The following is a 19,391-nucleotide window of genomic DNA, read 5'->3' as shown; positions in this document are numbered from 1 at the left end:
AAGGAAACAAAAAGAGCCTGAAGGTTTTCTAAAATGGGGTTTTACTGCAACATAATATATACTGTCTCCTTTTTTAAAAATATATTTATTCCCAAAATATACAGTGCATACATGCAGTTTGTGTATTTTATAATATATTTATTATTTTTTGCATTATTAATTTGTCTTACAAATTTGTCTAATGAGGCCAAGGTGCATCACTTACAGTGCACCGCAGGGGGGATTTCAAATATTTTAGTTTCCTAAAATCTTCAGTTCAAAGTTTAGGAAAAGTCACTCGAGCAACTATGACGAAAACACTAAGCAAGCCTGTATCTGACACATTAAAGGAAATGATTGTAGAAAGGAGGTTGTGCTTGCTGTTAATCATTGAATTGGTGCAGAGGCTGGTATCTGCTCAGTGGACTCGGCAAGAGACAATGAGAGCACAAACGTAAAAAGAAATAACACCTAGCAGAGTGGAAAGGATTGGGGGGAAAACACATTTTTCCTTATTTTAGTGAAGTGTGTTCACCTGTCACGCACGCTGACAGTATCAAAGAATAGCTGGAAGACTTTGTGGTGATTCTTATCAGTGAAGATGTTGGCTGTTCATCTCATTTCCTTCTTTTTCTCCAAACTCCAGGAGGACCCCACAAAGAAGGTGAGTGCTACACACACAAACACAAGTCTGTTTCAAACAGTGCATATAATTAATACAGCCCTGGTAATGAGGGGGTTTGAAGCTCTACAGTTATTTAAAGTCTTCTCAGTTATGAAAGTGTAAGCTGCTAATGCACTGAATTTATGCTCTTGATTGGAAATCGTATTTTAAATGCAACTCTACTCGCTACATTAATCATCAGAGATATATTTGCCACCAATGACAAACTTACTCTTCTAATGTGTTGTTTCCTGATTTACTTCTTGGGCAGTTCTATCAGGATTTATCCAGAAAGAGAAAGTGATTAAAAGAAGGACAAATCTCTGATGATTTCTTTGAGGATTTGCAGAAATGCACGTGACTAAAATTAAGTCAACGAGACATGGCAGAAGTCAGTAGAGTAATATAAATGATCAAGGTGAAATGTGGGATCATTAGTCACTGTGTCACCATTTATCTTTATCTGAACAATCATTAACAACTTTCCCTGGCAGTGTCGCTGCTCCTCTTAGTCCACATTGGATCGCACATTTTCACCCGGGACAAAGTATGGACACTCCTACAATCACACTGTCCTCGCTCACGCTACACTCACACTCTGGCACTTATATCGTAAAACCTCAGGGTGTTGTCCTATGAGCACATGCTCCACGGCGACGGTTCAGCTGTGAATACAGCACACGGGGTGTGGCTGATGATCTTCAGCTTTTTTGTTTTGTACTACTTCCTAACTCATTTACAGAGACAGTTTGGCATGTTGAGTTACTGTTACAACATCACTGAGTTTCAAATTCAGATTATTAACCCCAAAATTCAAAACATATGTGAAAAGACATCAGATACATGAAAAAAATCCTTCATATCTGAAATACAAGAAAAAAGTTGCTTTTTTAAACTTTTTCTCTGTTGATCAGATGTTCAAATTGATTCTGGTGAATTTTGATATGTAATATTATAAAGCTGTGATGAGGCATGTAACAGTAACAGAGGATATAAAAAGAAAAGTAACTGAATGAGAGAAGCAAAACTAGTCTGACACCTAATAAGAAAGTCCACAAAATACAAATGAGAGAGAGAGAAATATACATTTTTCTCTCTTTCATCCCTTCTTGTTCGAGTGAAAATCCAGCGGTACATCTCACTTTGTTTTGCTCTCTGTGTTCTGTGTCTCTTTCAGGTCGACAGGTTTCTGCATGCAATGCGCCTCCATGATGACCAGTTAATTGATATCTCAGCTCGTTTCCAGGCTGAAATGAAGAAGGGGCTCTCAGCTGAAAGTTCGGCCGCCGCAGCTGTAAAAATGCTGCCGACACATGTCCGCTCCACTCCTGATGGCTCAGGTTACTCGTGTTAATGTCCCTTTTATTAGGGCTGCTGGGCAGATCTTAAAAAAAAGAAGAAGACTGCCATTGTTTTGAAGTAAAAGCAAGAGATTAAAGATCTTCCTTCTCTTTCAACCACTCTTGCAGAGAAGGGACAGTTTCTGGCACTGGATCTTGGAGGCTCCAAGTTTAAGGTGCTCCAGGTTAAGGTGAGAGAGGGGATGGGGGTCAGGAAGGGAGGAGTGGAGATGGAGGAGAAGATATACCCTATGTCAAAGGAGCTGTTCAATGGGAGAGCACCAGAGGTAAGAATAAAAAGATCTGAAAGTAGATTTGAGGAGGATTCAACAAGCAAGAAGAAGAGATTTGAACTTCTCCCTCTTCATTGTCTTTGTGTATGTAGTTATTTGACCATGTGTCAGAATCTCTGAAGGACTTTCTTCACGTAAAGAACATCAGTCTGGATAAGAAACATCCTCTGGCATTCACTTTTTCCTTCCCCTGCGAACAGACCCGCTTGGATAAGGTATGACTCTCTACATCGAGACATCCGGTTTTCATGAGCTGTACCTGTAGTGTGTTATACTCCACGTGCTGACATCTGTCTGTCTTTTTAGATTTAGATCCCATAATCATTCGAACCACTTTTTTCCTCTTGCAGGGATTACTGTTGAGCTGGAGTAAGAACTGCCGGGCTCGAGGCCTTCAGGGGAAAGATGTGGTCCAGGCTCTCAGAGAGGCTATTGACAGAACTGGGGTGGGTTGCCAGTGCTTGCTTCCATAATTTACCCATAAACTATCTGCAGAAACTGAGACATGATGAGAAATATAACGTAAGATGAAGTGGAAAAATAAAGAGTTGAACCCATCTGATACCCACTATGTAAACTGAACAGTATAACCTGGTTTATCTCTTTAATAACGCCCTCTGCAGGGAATGGACATAGAAGTGTTAGCGATGGTTAATGATACTGTGGCGACAATGATGACCTGTGGTTTTGATGATCAGTACTGCGATGTAGGGCTCATCATTGGTAAGTAGATTCACATAATTCAACTAGTCTCTTGTGTCCTTTTACAGAAACTATTGTTTTGTATGAGTGTGACATGTACATGAGCAGCCATCACTCTAAACTTCTTCTGTAGTTCATTTAAATAAGCATAAAGTTATCCAGTGTTCAGTAAAACAAAGCAAATGTTCTGCATTAAAACTAGAAAAAGCTTGAAACCAAAATTCTGTATTATAAATTAGGTTTTATTCTGGTTTCTTTTTTATCTAGTGAGCCTTTGGAGCCCTTACGATTGATGCATAATTATCTAAACATAGCTAATAGATATTATCTAATCAAAGATAACTGCATATTAGTGACAGGAAATAGTGCTGACTGTAAATGCAAAAGGCATCAATAACTCTGATTCTGCAAATCTACTCCAAACTTTGTGTTTTAACTTTTGCAAAACACGTTTAAATATTTTTAGATTAATTCTTATTTATGTTTTTTGTGCAAACACATGGAAACAATGACAATATTTTGCAAGAGAAGACAAAGCACACTTACCCATAGTCATCTTGCTCCCTCTGGTGGTTTGCTGTGCATGTGTGGATATTGAATTAGATGTGAAGTATAGACAGATAGAACCATTAACGTATCCTGTTTATTGTAGTAATCTTAATGGAATCAGTCTATGTATCCTGTGTGTTTGGGTGCTTACAGGCACAGGCACCAACGCGTGTTACATGGAGGAGCTGCGTCATGTTGACCTGGTGGAGGGAGACGAGGGCAGGATGTGTGTGAACACCGAGTGGGGAGGCTTTGGGGACGATGGGGCCCTGAGTGATTACATAACAGAGTTTGATCAGGATGTTGATGCAACCTCTATCAATCCTGGAAAACAAATGTAAGGAAAGCAGCTTTGTCTTTTCTTTTGATATAAAATAGTGTGTCCATTAAGACGTCCTTCATTTCTTTATGACTTCCAAAGATAAATTTGAAATAGGTGCAACTTTCTTAGGGAAGTTTTCTTGTAATTTCTTAGAGTAAGGGATAGTTCTCCAGGCTTCTTGGAGGACTTTTCTTTGGATGATGGCTGCCTTTTGTTCTGCCAAGAAGATCACACACTGCTTCAGTGATATTAAGGTCTGGGTTCTGGGGAGGCCAGTCCATGACTGATACTGTTCCAAGTGGGAGTGTGTTTGGGATCATTATCATGCTGATAATCAGACAGATGCCAATCAGAATCTTTCCTAATGTTATTGCATGGTGTCAAAATCTGATCTGATGGTATTTTTCTGTATTTGTAATCCTCAACGCAGCCTGCTGAAATGCAATCCCAAGCAATGACAGGCACCACCATATTTTACAGATGGCTATAGACACACACTGTTGTACCTTTCTTCTGATCATCTCCATCCAGCTTCACAATTAAACCAGAACTTTCAAATTTGGATTACTCACTCCATAAATCCTGTTGATACTAATTTTCAGTCCAGTTTTTGTGTATTTTGCCATACGTGACTTTTGGATAATGTTCTTCTGATGTCGATTTAGCATTCATGCTTTTTTTTTTTTGTCCTCCACTTGTCCAGTTTCCAGTTTTCTTAAGGACACACTGCACATCGTGCTGAGAAATGCCAGCTTTTCAGTTCTAGCTGTCTGGGTCTCAGCTTCTTGGTTCAATATTACCATTTTATGCTTGTCAACCTGTGGCATTTTGGGGATTTTTCATAGATTCAACTAATGAAATGGGAAATAGTTTTTTGTGACAGGCTAACAAACGGCTCAATTTAAAAGCGCCGTTTCATCCCTTCAGTTAGGTGTCTTTTTAATGCTTGAACAAATGTCCATTGTTGGCTTATCAAACTGAAAAAAAAAACATTAATTGAAAAAGTGTCTGATACAAGGACGGGACTAAAAAGTGAAAAAGCAACGAATATCTAAAGAAAAACTCTGAAGAGCTTTCAGAAATGAGTGGCTTAAGATGTTTGCTCAGTACTGTAGAACTCTGTATAAACCTTTTACCCTTTTCTGGTCTATTGTAGCTTTGAGAAGATGGTCAGTGGGATGTATCTGGGTGAGCTAGTGAGGCTGGTTGTGTTAAAGATGGCTAAACTGGGACAGCTGTTTGATGGACTCGTGCCTGATGCCCTGAGGACCAAAGGGAAGATAACCACAGCACACGTGGCAGCCATGGAGGAGTAAGCTGTCTTTATCTCTCTTGGTCACCTGGCGTCTGTCCAAAAACAGCATGAATGCCATAAATATTCATTTGTCTCAGGTACAAAAATGGTCTGAAGAACACCAGAGATATTCTCGTGGAGCTCGGTTTGAACCCATCACAAGATGACTGCGTTGCTGTTCAACACGTCAGCACCATCGTGTCCTTCAGGTCCTCCAATCTGGTGGCCGCGGGGCTGGCTGCCATCTTAACCCGAATCAAGCAAAACCGGCATTTGAGGGCATTGAGGATCACTGTGGGAGTGGACGGAACTGTGTACAAGACACATCCGCAGTAAGTCAGTGTGGAAATCACTCAAACCCATATTAGTTTACAACTACTGAGATTAATAAATATGTAACTGATATAACACAAAAAGAGCCAGTACTCTCAACAGTCCTCTTCCTTTCTAACTATGACTAATGGCTGCTGTAAAAAGTTTCTGATATTTTTAAAAAAAATCCAAAATAAATAAAAGTTTGAAGCAAAATCAATTAAACTTCACTCACAAAGAGCCTTGAGTAGAAACTAGAGTTAAGCAATGGATTAAATAAATGACCAAAGACATAAGCTGTTAAATGATTGGGGTAAATTTGTCACACGTGAGTTTAACCTAACATCAACCACACAGTACCACAGCTCAGCACTGCACTCACCACTCATACACAATGAGAATCCTCATGTGCACAATTTGACCTCAACTATAGGCTGTAAATAAAAGATGGACTATTCTGGCTCTGTGGAATTGCCTTAATCTCTCTGATGGCCAGCAGTGGATAAAAAGAAGCCTGTATAGAAGCCTATGGAAAACCTGCCGTGGCTTCTTTGCTCTTCGACCTGAGGTCTCAGTCATGGTTTTAGCATCTCAGCATCCCAATCATCACTTTCAGTGAGTGAAGAAAATCCCGACAAGGCTTGAAAAACTGAACTTTGGAATCCAGTGGATGATGTGTATGATAGTGATGCCCTGATCACCTCTGATAAAGTCAGCGAACCCAACACAACAAACAGGGCCTTGATGAAGAGTTTGGACATAACAGCATCATGTCCTCTCTTACTTGATGAGCTGCAGATCACTAATATAAATACTTCTTAACAAACATCTAAAATAGCCTGATGAAATATCGAATGTTTTGTGTTTCTGTCACTTCTATTCCAGGTATGCTAAACGTCTCCATAAGGTGGTGCGCCGGTTGCTTCCTGAGTGCCAGGTTAGATTCGTCCTCTCGGACAGCGGCAGCAGCAAAGGGGCTGCCCTGGTAACAGCAGTTGCCCAACGCTTGGCATCACGGAAGAGACAGGTTAGAGCGCTGCAAGTTGTATGTCTGTGTTTGTGTGATTCTTCACAGGTGAAATAAAAAAGAAGGGCTTAAATATCTGATAAACAGTATCTCTGGTTTTCCAGGTGGATGAGACACTGGCTCCCTTCAAACTGAGTCAAGAGCAGCTCCAGTTGGTCAAGGCCACGATGAGAGCAGGGCTGGAGGCAGGGCTAAAGAACAAAGGCCCCTCAGCAGTTAAGATGCTGCCCTCTTACGTTTACCATACACCTGATGGCACAGGTCAGAGACAAACGCTGACGTTCTTACAGGCCTCTTAATCAAACCCAAACAGCAGCTACACAATCAATACATTCAGCGTCACCTCTAGCTTTCGCAAAGATGTAACTGCTTTGTTAAAAACTTTTTTAGGAAGTTTGTATTTTTAAAATATAAACAAAGATCATAATTATTATTTTTTTAACCAGAGCGTGGAAAATATCTTGCTTTGGATCTGGGAGGAACCAACTTCAGAGCTATGCTGGTCAAATTCAAGAAAGGCCTTCAAAACAACACACGGCTTTACCATAAAATCTACACTGTACCGCTGGAGATAATGCAGGGAACAGGAGAAGAGGTGAGAAACATGCATATACCGTCAGCACCCTGACAGAAAGCATCAAACTGGGTTTAGTCATTAAGTAATTAAATTAATTATAAGAAGTTGTACACTGCTGACAGTGTTGTCTAAACGAGGTAGGGTTGAATTCTTCTAAAACAGTACTGAAAATCTAACACACAGTTTGTTTGTTTTTTTCTCTCTCTGTTTGTCTCCAGCTGTTTGATCATTTAGCGCAATACGTGAGTGACTTCCTGGACTACATGGGGATGAAGAAAGCACATCTTCCAGCAGGCTTCACCTTCTCTTTCCCCTGTGAGCAGACGGCCATTGACACGGTACGTCAAAATCGTTTGTTGCAGCCACAGAAAACCTGGCTGCACCTTATTTTACAGTGAAGCAGTAAAACACAATAAGCTAGACTTTGTATCAAAGTGGTTAAATTAGAAATAGTATGCCCTGGCCTGGTGGCCTGGCTGCCCCTGAGTGGATCGGGGGCAGGCGTGGGGGTTTGGGGTTCGGGGGTGCTTCGCCTCCGTGCTGGGGCTCTGGCTGGGCCTTGGGGGCTTCGGTCCTCGTCGGTGTGTCACCGAGGTTGTGGGCGGGTGGGTGCACGGGGGCTCAGCCCTGGCGCAGGGGGCCTCTTGTGCATCGGCCTAACTGGGGGGCTCTTCAACTGGCGGGGAGGTTGTTCCATCCTTGCAGGAGTCCACTCTGCAGGTGGGGGAGAGACATAGGAGAGGTGGAGAATAAACTTAACCTGGGTGTCTGTTGTCTTGTGTAGTCTGGGAGATGACCTGGACCTGGGCTCCCTTGCCTTGGTGGGTACCAGAGGACAGGGGTGCCTACTGGGGTCAGCGGGGGAGCTGGCCCTAGGGAGGGGCATCCTCCCCTCCCTCCTTTTCCTCCCCATCCCCGGCTACCTCCCTCTTCCCGCTCCACCACACTCACCCACACAGGTAGGGCCTTGGGGTGCGGGTGTGTCACCAGGGTGCAAGGGAGACATCCCCCCCCCCCCCCCCCCCCTCTGTCCCCTTCTGACCACCTGTGCCTCAATTTTATCTCACAACTTAGACATCCACATTACTTACACTCTCATAACACACACATATATATAGGGCCTTGAGGGTGGGCACGTTAACGGCGTACAGTGGACGGTCTGTGTACTCAAACCTACCTCTGGCGCCGGTGCCCACCTCTCAATTTTAAATCCATGTAGACATTGAGGGTTCTCGGGAGGGGCCGTGCTAACACCTGCTGCTCTCTGGCAGCAGCACCATGCTCTCCCTTGTTTTAAATGCACTTTAGAACAACACGCAGCAACACTACACATGAGCGGGAGGAGGGAGGTATGGGGTCTTCACACACCCCCGTTCTCTGCTAGCCGGCGGGGGGGCTGGGAGGAGATGTTGGCTGTCCGATTGGCCTCCCTGCTGCTGCGGAGCCTGGGACGGTCTGCTTGCCTCCACCCCGGGGGGAAGGGTAACATCTCTTGGGTCTGGGTTCTGTTTCCCCCTCTGGGGGCGAGGGTACCTGGACCCGGGGTATAGAGTATGTTTGGGGAGTGTGATTGTGTGTACATGTCCATTTATGTCAATCCTTACGTTGGGTGAGTGCTGAGTGTTTGTATATGTGTGCATGAGGGTGGGAATGCATGTTTGTGTCTGTGTGTGCCTGTTTGTCTGTGTCTATATGTCAGTTTAGACTCCACCTCTCTGGGAACTCCCAGGCCCTCCAGGGCCTATCTCCCCTCACCACACTCCCTGCCGGTGACTGATGCCCTCAGGGGTCGGTGCATTGGTGGTTCTTGGTGTCCGGGACTGGGCGCTGAGGTATGTACCAGCTCACTCCCGGTGGCTACCTGGCGCCTGTTGCTCGGTCAGGCCTCCTCCTCCTCCATGAAGCAGGCATGCCTCCATGCCTGCTTCATGCCCTGGGGGACGGGGCTATGGCTCTCTACATCCTCTTGCAGACCATTACATGTGGAAACCATTTGAATACAAGCGCGCTGATCCACACAGGTGTGCACACGGATGTTCACTGTTCGTAGACTTAAATTAAACCTTTCTCGGCTGCTACTTCAAAGCACATTGTGCGCTGTCTGTCCTGCGTGCTGCACAACAACATTGAATATTTAGTACTTACTGCTGTTTACACTTAGCTAGATTAATGTGATGGTGTTGTGTTTAGTATGTTGCTTTGGGTTTTTTTTGCTTGTTTTCTATTCTTTTTCTCTCAACAGGTGATCCAGGAGATTCCCCCCCCCACTTCTCACTGTCCCTCTCCCCTTCTGTTTTTCTTTTCCTTCCTCTTTCTTTCTCCCTTTCCTATCCCTCACTCATGTCTGTCCCGTCTGTAACAACTGAAAATAAAATAAAATAAATAATAAAAACAAAGGTCGATCAAATAGACCAATACGGCAATGCCACGATGATCGATTTGGCAAAATAAATCCATTGGGTATCCTTGTTGGTCTTCAGACAAGAATTCTGACAGCTAAAGAACCAAATGGGACAGGCAAAAAGAAGAAAAAAAAAGACATAGTATGCCCTGTGAGGGACTGGCAACCTGTCCGAGTTTGACCTGCTTTAACACACCGTGTCCCTGCTGGGACAGGCTTCAGCCCTCAGATACAGTTGGATAAGCTGTTAAGAAAACTGACCGATGGATGGAAATAATTCTTATTAGACAACCAAACCACCTTGAACCTGTTCTAAATAATTAGAAACATCATATAGTGCTGATAAAAGTAACAATATTTAGACCCGCTGTCACAGTCTGGCGAGGGCAGACTGTATGTGTTGACAAAAGGACCCAAAACGCAGACTCCAAAAACTGAACGTGGCGTGGATTTAACAAAAATCAAACCGTTTATTGAGGCTAGTAAAAAGGGTACAAACAAAAGGGCATTGGTGAAACTAAACAATAACCTAAACTGGGTGAACTAAAACTAAACATGAAAAAACCTTAAACATGGTGAACTGACATAGATTCCTGAAGTAGTGACATGGATGAGCAGACGACCTGACAAAGAATGACTGAAAGCACACGGACTAAATACACACAGGCGGATAATGAGGGAAGTGGGAACACATGGAGAAACAGCTGACACACATGAACATAACGACACAAGGAGAGAGTAACACTAAAAACATTGAACATAGGAACACAGGACCCCTTCAAAATAAAACAGGAAATATAATGAGACGCAGACCTGACAACATAAGACACACAGACATGAAACACACGAAGGGCAAGAGAGACTTCACAGGGGTTGAAAACACAAGGGGGAACTAATAAGCAAATGCACATAGGAAACTTAATAAGCTTAAACATACACTATAAACATCAAAAGAACTAAAACTCAAAACACTGGGTCATAAGACCCAGGATCGTGACACCCGCTCATTAGAAGAAAACTGTAGCTTTACACTGTCTTAAAATTACACTGGTTCACACGGTTGTTTCCCTTCCAGGCTGGATGTTGTTCAAAGTCCTGTGGAGTATATTATTTGGTATCTGATTTCCTCAAAGTGCTGCTCTCATAAAGGTTAAAGGCCACAGATTGTAGATTGATGTAGCAAACCTGACATCACTCACTGGTTTCTAAAGTCTGCATTTTGAAGCCTCAACATTTTAGCCACCAACTTGTTAGTTTTTTGGAGCCAGAAGTTATTATATTTGGATGAGAGGGTGGCCTGTTATCAGTTAACACTAGATAGCTTGGTTGCATCTGTGAACTGTATAGGGACACATAAAGACAAAACACTGACAGACTAACTGAGAGACTGATAGAAAACTGAAGCACAAACTTGTTGTTCAAGCTCATACCACACAGGAAGCCACGTGTAAGATGGATGATGGGGGGCATCACAGACATCATCATCAACTCATTCAGTTACATTCAGCTCTCTTAGATCTATAGGCAAAGATCCTTAACATGTCCCAAGGTCACGGCTCAAACAAAAAGCCTTTGTAGTCGCTGTGCCACATTTGTAGGATCATCTGGTTGTTGTTGTCATTATGTTTATTGCTTATTGTTTATGGTCCATATGTCCACCTTTGAGTATTTCAATGTAATTACACACATACATATATAGCTGTATTTAAATGTGCTTTACAAATAAATTGTACTCACTGGCTATAGTTCCATGAGAAATGCTCCAAAAGAGATGAACACTTACAAACACAGATGAGAGGTACAATTCAGTGAATCAGCACAGGTGAGGCCATTGAAATAACAGACACTCAGTCGTCTGTTAATTAAAGCGACAACATCCAAAACTCGAGCACACAGATAGACAAGTTGTTTTTTGTTTTAAATCACCTCTCAGTGCAACTGTCTTATTGCTCTGATGTTGGGCATTTTAAAATATGAATCTATGGGCACTGACTAGCCTCAAGTGGAACTAGCCTTTTTGGCACTTGATCATTCGACGTTCTCAGAATGTTATATTTACAGAACTGTTCTGTTAAATAAAAATGTAAACAGACTCCTAAAGCAGTAGCATTATTATTTCTGTAGCAGTTTGTAATCTTTTTCAACCTTTGGATGTTCTGTAGGGTATCCTGGTTAGCTGGACCAAAGGCTTCAAGGCCACAGACTGCGAAGGACATGATGTTGTTAACTTGCTACGGGAGGCCATCAAAAGACGTAACGTGAGTCAATAAAAACAACAGAGTAAAGATTTAAAATGATGGCCAGGTTTTAAACAGATGAGGGGAAGAAACATTACATCAGATTGGTACACGTCTAGGCTAACAGGAACATTACAATGCATTTGTGGGTGTGCGCACACAGGAGTATGACTTGGACATAGTAGCAGTGGTCAATGACACAGTTGGGACAATGATGAGCTGTGCCTATGAAGACCCTCAGTGTGAAGTTGGACTGATTGCAGGTATGTGGCCTCAAGGGTGAAGAAATGCTAAGTTAAGAATAAGCTTATAGTTATGATGGTTCATTTAAGAATTTTAAATGCAAAGAACAGTATTATAATATTTGACGTAATAAGGAAATAAGCTATATGAGTCTGTTTTACAGGAACTGGGTCAAATGCTTGTTACATGGAGGAACTCAAGAACATTGAGAAGATTAGACAAAAGAAACAGAAAACAGAAGGAGACGAGGAGACACCTGAAGCAGTGGAGGACAAGGTGGAAGGACTTGCTTGTTGGGAGCTAAAAACATATTGTTAAAACATAATTAAACACTTTATGTGTGTGTGTGTTTCCCTCTCTCATCAGGATGATGGGTCAAAAGGAGATAAGAAGGCGGAGACTTCTGAGACATCAAAGATGTGTATAAACACGGAGTGGGGGGGTCTGGGTGATGATGGATCCTTGGATGACATCATCACACCTTTTGATGCTGAGGTGGACCACAACTCAGTAAACTCTGGAAAACAAAGGTTAGCTACACTCACCTTACTGTGTATGTATGATGACGCCTACTTGAGGCACACACATAAAATTTGATGTTTTATGACTGATTTTTTTAAACATACTGTGACACATATGTGTCTCGTGTAGTAGTTAGTTGATGTTTTTGAGATTTATTCAGTAACTTGTAGCAAGTTGAGATGGTCACACAACATTTTTACAAGTTTATGTTCGTGTTTATAGGTTTGAAAAGCTCACCAGTGGGATGTATTTAGGTGAAATTGTCCGAGAGGTATTACTGGATCTAACAAGAGGAGGTTTGCTGTTCAGAGGACGCGTCACGGAAACCTTAAAAACACCTGGAATATTCCAAACTAAATATCTGTCACAAATAGAGAGGTAGGACAAATGATGCCTATGTTTGTGCTATTTTTTGATAGATTTAAAGTATTCATAATTTAACATGAATATTGCATTTTCTGCTGTGTAACTGTGTTGTCTCCCTCCAGTGACCGTTTGGCTCTACTGCAAGTCAGATCTATTCTCCAGCACCTGGGGCTCAACAGTACCTGCGATGACAGCATCATTGTCAAAGAGGTACAAGATAGAAAAGCAACATGCCACACAGTAACCTCCTACAGACTGCATCACAAATTCAATGTTTTCCTCTTTTACAAGGTATAAAAATTTTAACAATTAAGCCATTGTGTATGTGTTTTGACCCGGACCACGTCGCTTACTTCCAGCAGATATTTTGATCTAGTGCAAACAATGCACAGGTGTAATTTGTAATAACCTTGGCTGTTTTACAGGGTTTTTGCAAAGTGGAACACTGAGGCCAAAGACGGCTCTCAACTTTTATTTAGCCTGTTGGTATCTTAAAGAAAGACGCACCTGAAATTTTCTGTGTCTTCTCCATTAACTTGCCTCCACCAGTGTGTGAATGTGAGAGTGAATGAATAGTGGTAAAGCGCTTTGGGTGCCTAGAAAAGCGCTATATAAATGCAATCCATTATTATCATTATTATTAAGCCATGTTGGTGAGCCATCTTGCACAACAGAAAGACTAGACAAACTCTGGGTACACTAAAATAAATATTTAGTAATGTTATTGGTTACAACTTTGTTTGTGGACATCAGAAAGTCTAATTTCAGCGAGGAATTGGAGGACTGTGACTGTCAGACTTTTGAACCTTGTAAGCAACTGTTAAAACTAAGCATTGTCCTTGAAAAGTAGCATTGTTATATTGTTATTTCTGGTATCGATCCAACCCTCCAGATATTAATGGAGAGAGGAAGCCCTCAGATTTTTCTCACATCACATCATGTACATAATGCTCTAGATTTTTCTGCCATACTAGATGTGATACAGCCACCAGTTGCTAGGGGAAAGTACTGTATGTATTCCCCGACTATTTGGAAGTGGTTTCTGCATTTTGCTGGCTCTCGCTGAGTGAAACTGGCTGCAAAGAATCAGAAACCTGCTTGTGATTTCTTTAGTTGCTAGCATACAGGCATGATAGCCTCTAATTTTTCATGTTTGTCTGAAAATTCTCTTGCAGCCAGTTGGGGAATAATAATTTTTCTGACTAACAGTTAAAATGTTTGAATAAAAGTCTGGAAACTGTTTCCTAAGAGTATGGATACCTGGTTGAAATGAATGAACATAAACAGTCTTGCTAACCATAACTGATGGTTAAAAGCAGTCCAGATATCCAGATTAAAATAAGTTTAAATTAACAAACAATCAGTTGTGCTGTTGGAAAGATTCTTCATCTGCCTTTACTGTAAAAGCTTTCTGCCATTTAAATAAATTAATTTAAAAAAAATGCTGCCCATAAGTCAAAATTTTCTTTAATATCTTGAAATTCTGAGCTAAATTTTGAGATACCCAACTTGAAATTTCCACAAAATTTGGACTTATGGACAGCTTTCATTAATTTTTTTTACAGTAACAGAAATAAGGTTATCATCAGATATAGTTTGGGAAGTAGTTCAAAGAAATATGCTCTCTGCTTCAACCTTACCTTGAGGTTGGGTAATATTCTTCATATTATTTGTGTGGTGCATTGTCCGGCTGAGAAAACTGTGACGCCAGGAGACTGTTACCTGTTGCAATATTGATAAAGGTTTCCATTGTTGCTTAGGTATGTGGAGCGGTATCGCGCCGAGCAGCAGAGCTGTGTGGGGCAGGCATGGCAGCCGTGGTAGATAAGATCAGAGAGAACCGAGGACTGGACCATCTGAACATCACTGTAGGGGTTGATGGTGCACTCTACAAACTACACCCACAGTGAGTTAATTTAATAAAAATATTGTTTGTTTGTTTTGGGTGCAGTGATGTGTTGGGTGTGTGTCAGGTGTATACTGTACTTTCATTTTAACCTTTCATAATTATTCAAACAGCTTGGTTAAAACATTTTCTGTTGTTTCTAGTTTTTCTGGAGTCCTTCAAGAGACTACCAGAGTTTTGGCTCCTCAGTGTAACGTGACCTTCTTGCCTTCAGAGGAAGGCAGCGGGAAAGGTGCTGCCCTGATTACTGCTGTAGCCAGGCAGAAGCGAGATCGTTGACTTCACACACCTGGAAAAAAGAAAGATGTCCGAAGATGTTTTTTCACTTTTTGCATTCAGTTGCACTGCTGTTTCTTTGTTGGGTTTTTGTTGGGTTTTTTTTGCACTACCAAAATTCTGTATTGGCCTAAGAGAGTTTCAGACTGTGTGGATGGAAGATGGAAGCATTGCTGCCTGTGATTAAATCACTGTTTGTAATAAATTTTAAAAGAGCTGTAATTGGTTTGAATTGACTATTATATTAAGGGTGTGCCAGTCAACACTCTGACACTATGTTTGCTTCAGCTTAGTTAACTTAATCCATGTTAGTTAAGTTAAATAGAAGAAAACTTCTTCTATTATCTTTACTGCTCACAAATAACATAAAATAAAATATATGTAACTTGATAAGCCTTCTGTGTTAATCCACGGTTATCTGTGTTTGCAATAAATGGACAATGTCATTTGAACTGAAATGAAAACCTGGCATAAGACAACCCACTGTGGTTTAATATATATGCTTCAAACCCAAACCCTCCACATTCCAGTCACCAAGTTAGCTGTGGGAAAATGTCAGTCACAGCTGTGTGGTCACATGCCAAAATGAGAAAATCCCAACAATCCTATGAGGAAGTGCTTGGTGACACTGGGGAGGAAGAACATCCTTTAAACAGGAAGAAACTGCCGTCAGAACCATGTTTGGGGTGGGGCAGCAATCTGTGGGCTGTGAGGGGTAAGAGAAGTGAAGTATGAACATAGAGAGACAAGGACAAAACAAAACTTTAGAAAAGAGAAGCCAAAAATTATTGTCAGGTAGCAGAAACATATAAACACATGTGGAGAGGAAATAGGTGAGTGGAGAAGAAGCATCGCAAAACTACAGGACGCTTCAGGGTCACCTGATCCAGCACAAACACAAGTGTCAAGCTTAAAAACTAAAGAGTGTGCATGTCCCAAAACCAAACTGGGAGCTGGATCTAAAGGAGAAGGAGCTGATAGCTAAAGGCTCAGCGTCCTATTCTACTTTTAGAAACTCTAAGATCTTAAATGCTCTGATGGATAATATGATACTATGAGGTCTCAATGATGTGATGGGGCCTAATTATTGAAGACTTTGCATGTAAGGAGAAGGATTTTAGTTTCAGTTGTTGATTTTAGAGGAAGCCAATCAAGCAAATATGGGAGAAATTTACTCTGTTATTCTCCTCCCTGTCTCTCTGCAGTGTTTTGGATTAACTGGCTTTTAAGATAGATTTTTGAACAATCGAGTGTGGATTTTAATCCACACTAAATTGTGTGTCTTCCTTCTCTCACCCCAACCAGTCGCAGCAGATGGCCGCCCCTCCCTGAGCCTGGTTCTGCCGGAGGTTTCTTCCTGTTAAAAGGGAGTTTTTCCTTCCCACTGTCGCCAAAATGCTTGCTCATAGGGGGTCATATGATTGTTGGGTTTTTCTCAGTGCCTTGAGGCGACTTTTGTTGTGATTTGGCGCTATATAAATAAAATTGAATTGAATTGAATTGAGATGTTTTTCATCATTTCATCAGGTTTGAGTAAAAATAACTTCATTTTTGTCTGAATTTAAAGGTAGAAAATCATTCAAGCTTTTATTTCCCCAAGACATGTCTGGGATTTAAATAACTGATTTCATAGATAAACATGTGTATGACTGATAAGAAGTTGTAGTTAAATACATTTTGTTCCTCTCTTTTACTTAAAGATTTATAGACACTCCTTAGAATGACTTTATATTGTGTAACAGTTGTGAACCTGATGATTTATATGTAAGTGTGTGTAGAAAATATGTAATATTCCGCAAAAGAGAAAGTATACACGGTCATATCGTGTAGACACAAATCTCTTTACACACTGATATCATGGGCATCAGTCTTATTCTAACTAAAAGCAATTACCTGTGCAGCCAACTGTTACAAAATTGTGTGTGTGTGTGTGTGTGTGTGTGTGTGTGTGTGTGTGTGTGTGTGTGTGTGTGTGTGTGTGTGTTTGCTTGCTTGTGGGGGTTAGTCAGCAGTTTCTTAGTTTATTGATGGGGAGCAGGAGGAGGACTGGAATGCTGCTGACCACATTTCCTGACAATAAAAACAACCAATCCTCTGTTCAGTCACTGTACACTGATTCTCTGTCCTTGTGGTCACCCGGCTCTCTCTCTCTCTCTCTAACTGTCTCTGGCCATCTGTGCCATTTTAGTCATTCTCCTTGTCCCTTTTATCTGTCTGGCTGGAGCTTTGCCCAGTCTTTCTGTGTCTTTATCTGTATGTCTGCTCGGTGCATTAGCAGTCCAAGCAGTAACCTGAAGAACTCCAGTGATAGACCGCTGTTGAAAGTTTATTAATTAATTAATTTAAAAGAAAAAAGAAGTAAAGATTGTATGTTTTGGCATTTCTGATGAAATTTCAGTCTATGGTCAACTTTAAAATTAGTTTCATTAGGCAAAACTTACAATTTGCGTTGTTGTTTGTTTACACATTTAATCTGAAGCTATTGATCTGATGATACTGCACTGGGTTAATGAGAGGTGCGGTGATCAGTGTGAGGCTAATCCATTCATGACAGATTAGATGATGCGTTGAAGATGAAGACAGGCAGGAAGACAGTAGCGGAGTGTAATAAGTGAAGAGAATAATGCACAGGAACAGTAAATAAAGACAGAGTGCGATAACCACTGCATGACTGATGAATGATGAGGGATTAAAGTAAGGGAGGAAAAATAGTGTGCTAACGGGAGTGAAATACTAGCTAATCTCTCAGGGATTAACATGTGAGAATGCTACCAGCTGAGGGCTACGTCATCCTCACACATACACACAATAATCCCACGCTGTCCTTGTATCAAGCTACTGTCTTCACAGTACAATTTCACAGGCTGCGACACGGCAGCTTTATGTGGCACTGAATGCAAGCGCAGATAGGCTCCTCAAAATATAGCTCCTGCATCCTACAACAGAGCAGAGACTGATAAAAAAGACTGCATCCTTTCTTTTCCTCTAACATTAGGCCTACTAACATTCTTGTCCTTTCTACCTTCCTTCATTGTTTGGCTCGTTCTGTCTCTATCTTTCATTTAAAAACACTCCATCCATCATTTCTCTGATGTTTTTCCTAAAGGGGCCTGTCTTAGGGAGCAAGGCGTCTTTGCTGTGTATTTTTTATTTTATCTTTTGATCGAGGGCTCTGTGAATGTGTGTGTCTTTGTCTGCCCTACAAACAAACAATACAAGCTTTCACACACACTCAGAAATTTTCTCCAGTAGATGGGCAGAACTGAGCTATTGCAGCCTACAGTGGAGAGAGCACTGGTCTTATTCTGGATATTGTGTTGCAGTCATTAGTTTTGTGAGAAAATAGACCTTCAGTTTAGTTTCACAGCCCGACTAATTCTCTTCAAAGATACAATGAATCAACGTTTGAATCCCAGGCTTAAACCTCTGAGTGGAGTGGACAGTGGAAGAATTAGACGCCACAATGCATCAAAACATCAGTATGATGAGAGCTGCTGGACACCAGCTCTGCTGCATCATGGGGAGCCTTTGTTGATTAAGGTAACTAACTTATTTATGGTAAACTGAAAGACCTCTGAGACTGAATAAAGAGGTGACAATGAATATTATTATTATTATTCAATTCAATTCAATTTTATTTATATAGCGCCAAATCACAACAACAGTCGCCTCAAGGCGATCAATCAATAATATTATTAAGAAGAAGAAGAAGAAGAAGAAGAATTTGTTATTAAGCTTCTGAAAATCTGTATCCATTTTTTCCATGTGAAGTACGTTGGAATCAAAATTTTCTGTATATAACTTTAACTTATAATTATCTGTATTATGACTGTATCTGAAAGGACTCCTTTATTTTAGTGCATAAAAATGTTATAATACTGTACACTGATCATTAGAAGTACATTTATATTTACAAATCACAGTTTCATAATTGCACACTGGTTTCTCTAAACCTTCCTTGTTTGGTATGCATTCATTATCTGGTATAATTTGTGGTGCCTTGATGTGACCATTTTCTATAATGTTTACAATGCCAGACCTTATAACAGGCGGATTGTTACAGTGTTGTGATTTACAGTCTAAAGACTTAAATAACTGCAGTTAAACTTTTTGTTCTTTGTGTTAGTCAGAGGAAAATTTGATGTTTGACGTGGCAAGTTACTGGATAACGCACTGACCTTGGTGGTATTTTACTATATTTCATATTTGAGTGAAGTGCTTTATGAAACCTATATTTTAGGTTTCATATAGTTGGAGAAATGATCTCCAGCTCAGGTTTCTTCAAGGAAACCATATCATTGTCTAAAATATCAACAGTAAAGTTAACCAGACACTATCGTGCTCCAGTGTTCGTCAGTCTCACACAGAAAAATCCATTGTA

General features: G+C 41.0%; 1 protein-coding gene across 1 annotated transcript; it reads left to right on the top strand.

The window, feature by feature from the left end:
- Positions 1-415: 415 nt before the first annotated feature.
- Positions 416-16,443, top strand: LOC147338864 (hexokinase HKDC1-like). Its single transcript, XM_086285598.1, has 21 exons — positions 416-643; positions 1,821-1,983; positions 2,113-2,270; positions 2,369-2,491; positions 2,627-2,722; positions 2,900-2,999; positions 3,681-3,864; positions 5,006-5,161; positions 5,242-5,475; positions 6,341-6,482; positions 6,587-6,743; positions 6,929-7,077; positions 7,278-7,397; positions 11,623-11,718; positions 11,861-11,960; positions 12,104-12,216; positions 12,307-12,470; positions 12,685-12,840; positions 12,951-13,038; positions 14,589-14,734; positions 14,878-16,443. Exons 1-21 carry the CDS (start codon positions 581-583, stop codon positions 15,011-15,013), a joined length of 2,844 nt encoding a protein of 947 aa, XP_086141724.1. The 5' UTR covers positions 416-580; the 3' UTR covers positions 15,014-16,443.
- The last annotated feature ends 2,948 nt before the right edge of the window (positions 16,444-19,391 follow it).

The sequence above is a fragment of the Aulonocara sp. 'chitande type north' Nkhata Bay genome, linkage group LG1, assembly GCF_057382095.1.
Source record: "Aulonocara sp. 'chitande type north' Nkhata Bay isolate Kocher_YH1m ecotype deep benthic linkage group LG1, A_spYH_male_GT1.1, whole genome shotgun sequence".
In the NCBI taxonomy this organism is placed as follows: Eukaryota; Metazoa; Chordata; class Actinopteri; order Cichliformes; family Cichlidae; genus Aulonocara; species Aulonocara sp. 'chitande type north' Nkhata Bay.
The sequence above is the reverse complement of the archived record's forward strand: the minus strand, read 5'-3'. Positions and strand labels throughout refer to the sequence as shown.

Excerpts from the sequence above, each read along its gene's own strand:
- LOC147338864 (XM_086285598.1), top strand. The coding sequence starts at position 581 with ATGTTGGCTGTTCATCTCATTTCCTTCTTTTTCTCCAAACTCCAGGAG. Across the intron at positions 6,744-6,928 it reads CCATACACCTGATGGCACAG|AGCGTGGAAAATATCTTGCT; the intron begins GTCAGAGACAAA and ends TTTTTTAACCAG. Across the intron at positions 12,217-12,306 it reads CTGAAGCAGTGGAGGACAAG|GATGATGGGTCAAAAGGAGA; the intron begins GTGGAAGGACTT and ends CTCTCTCATCAG.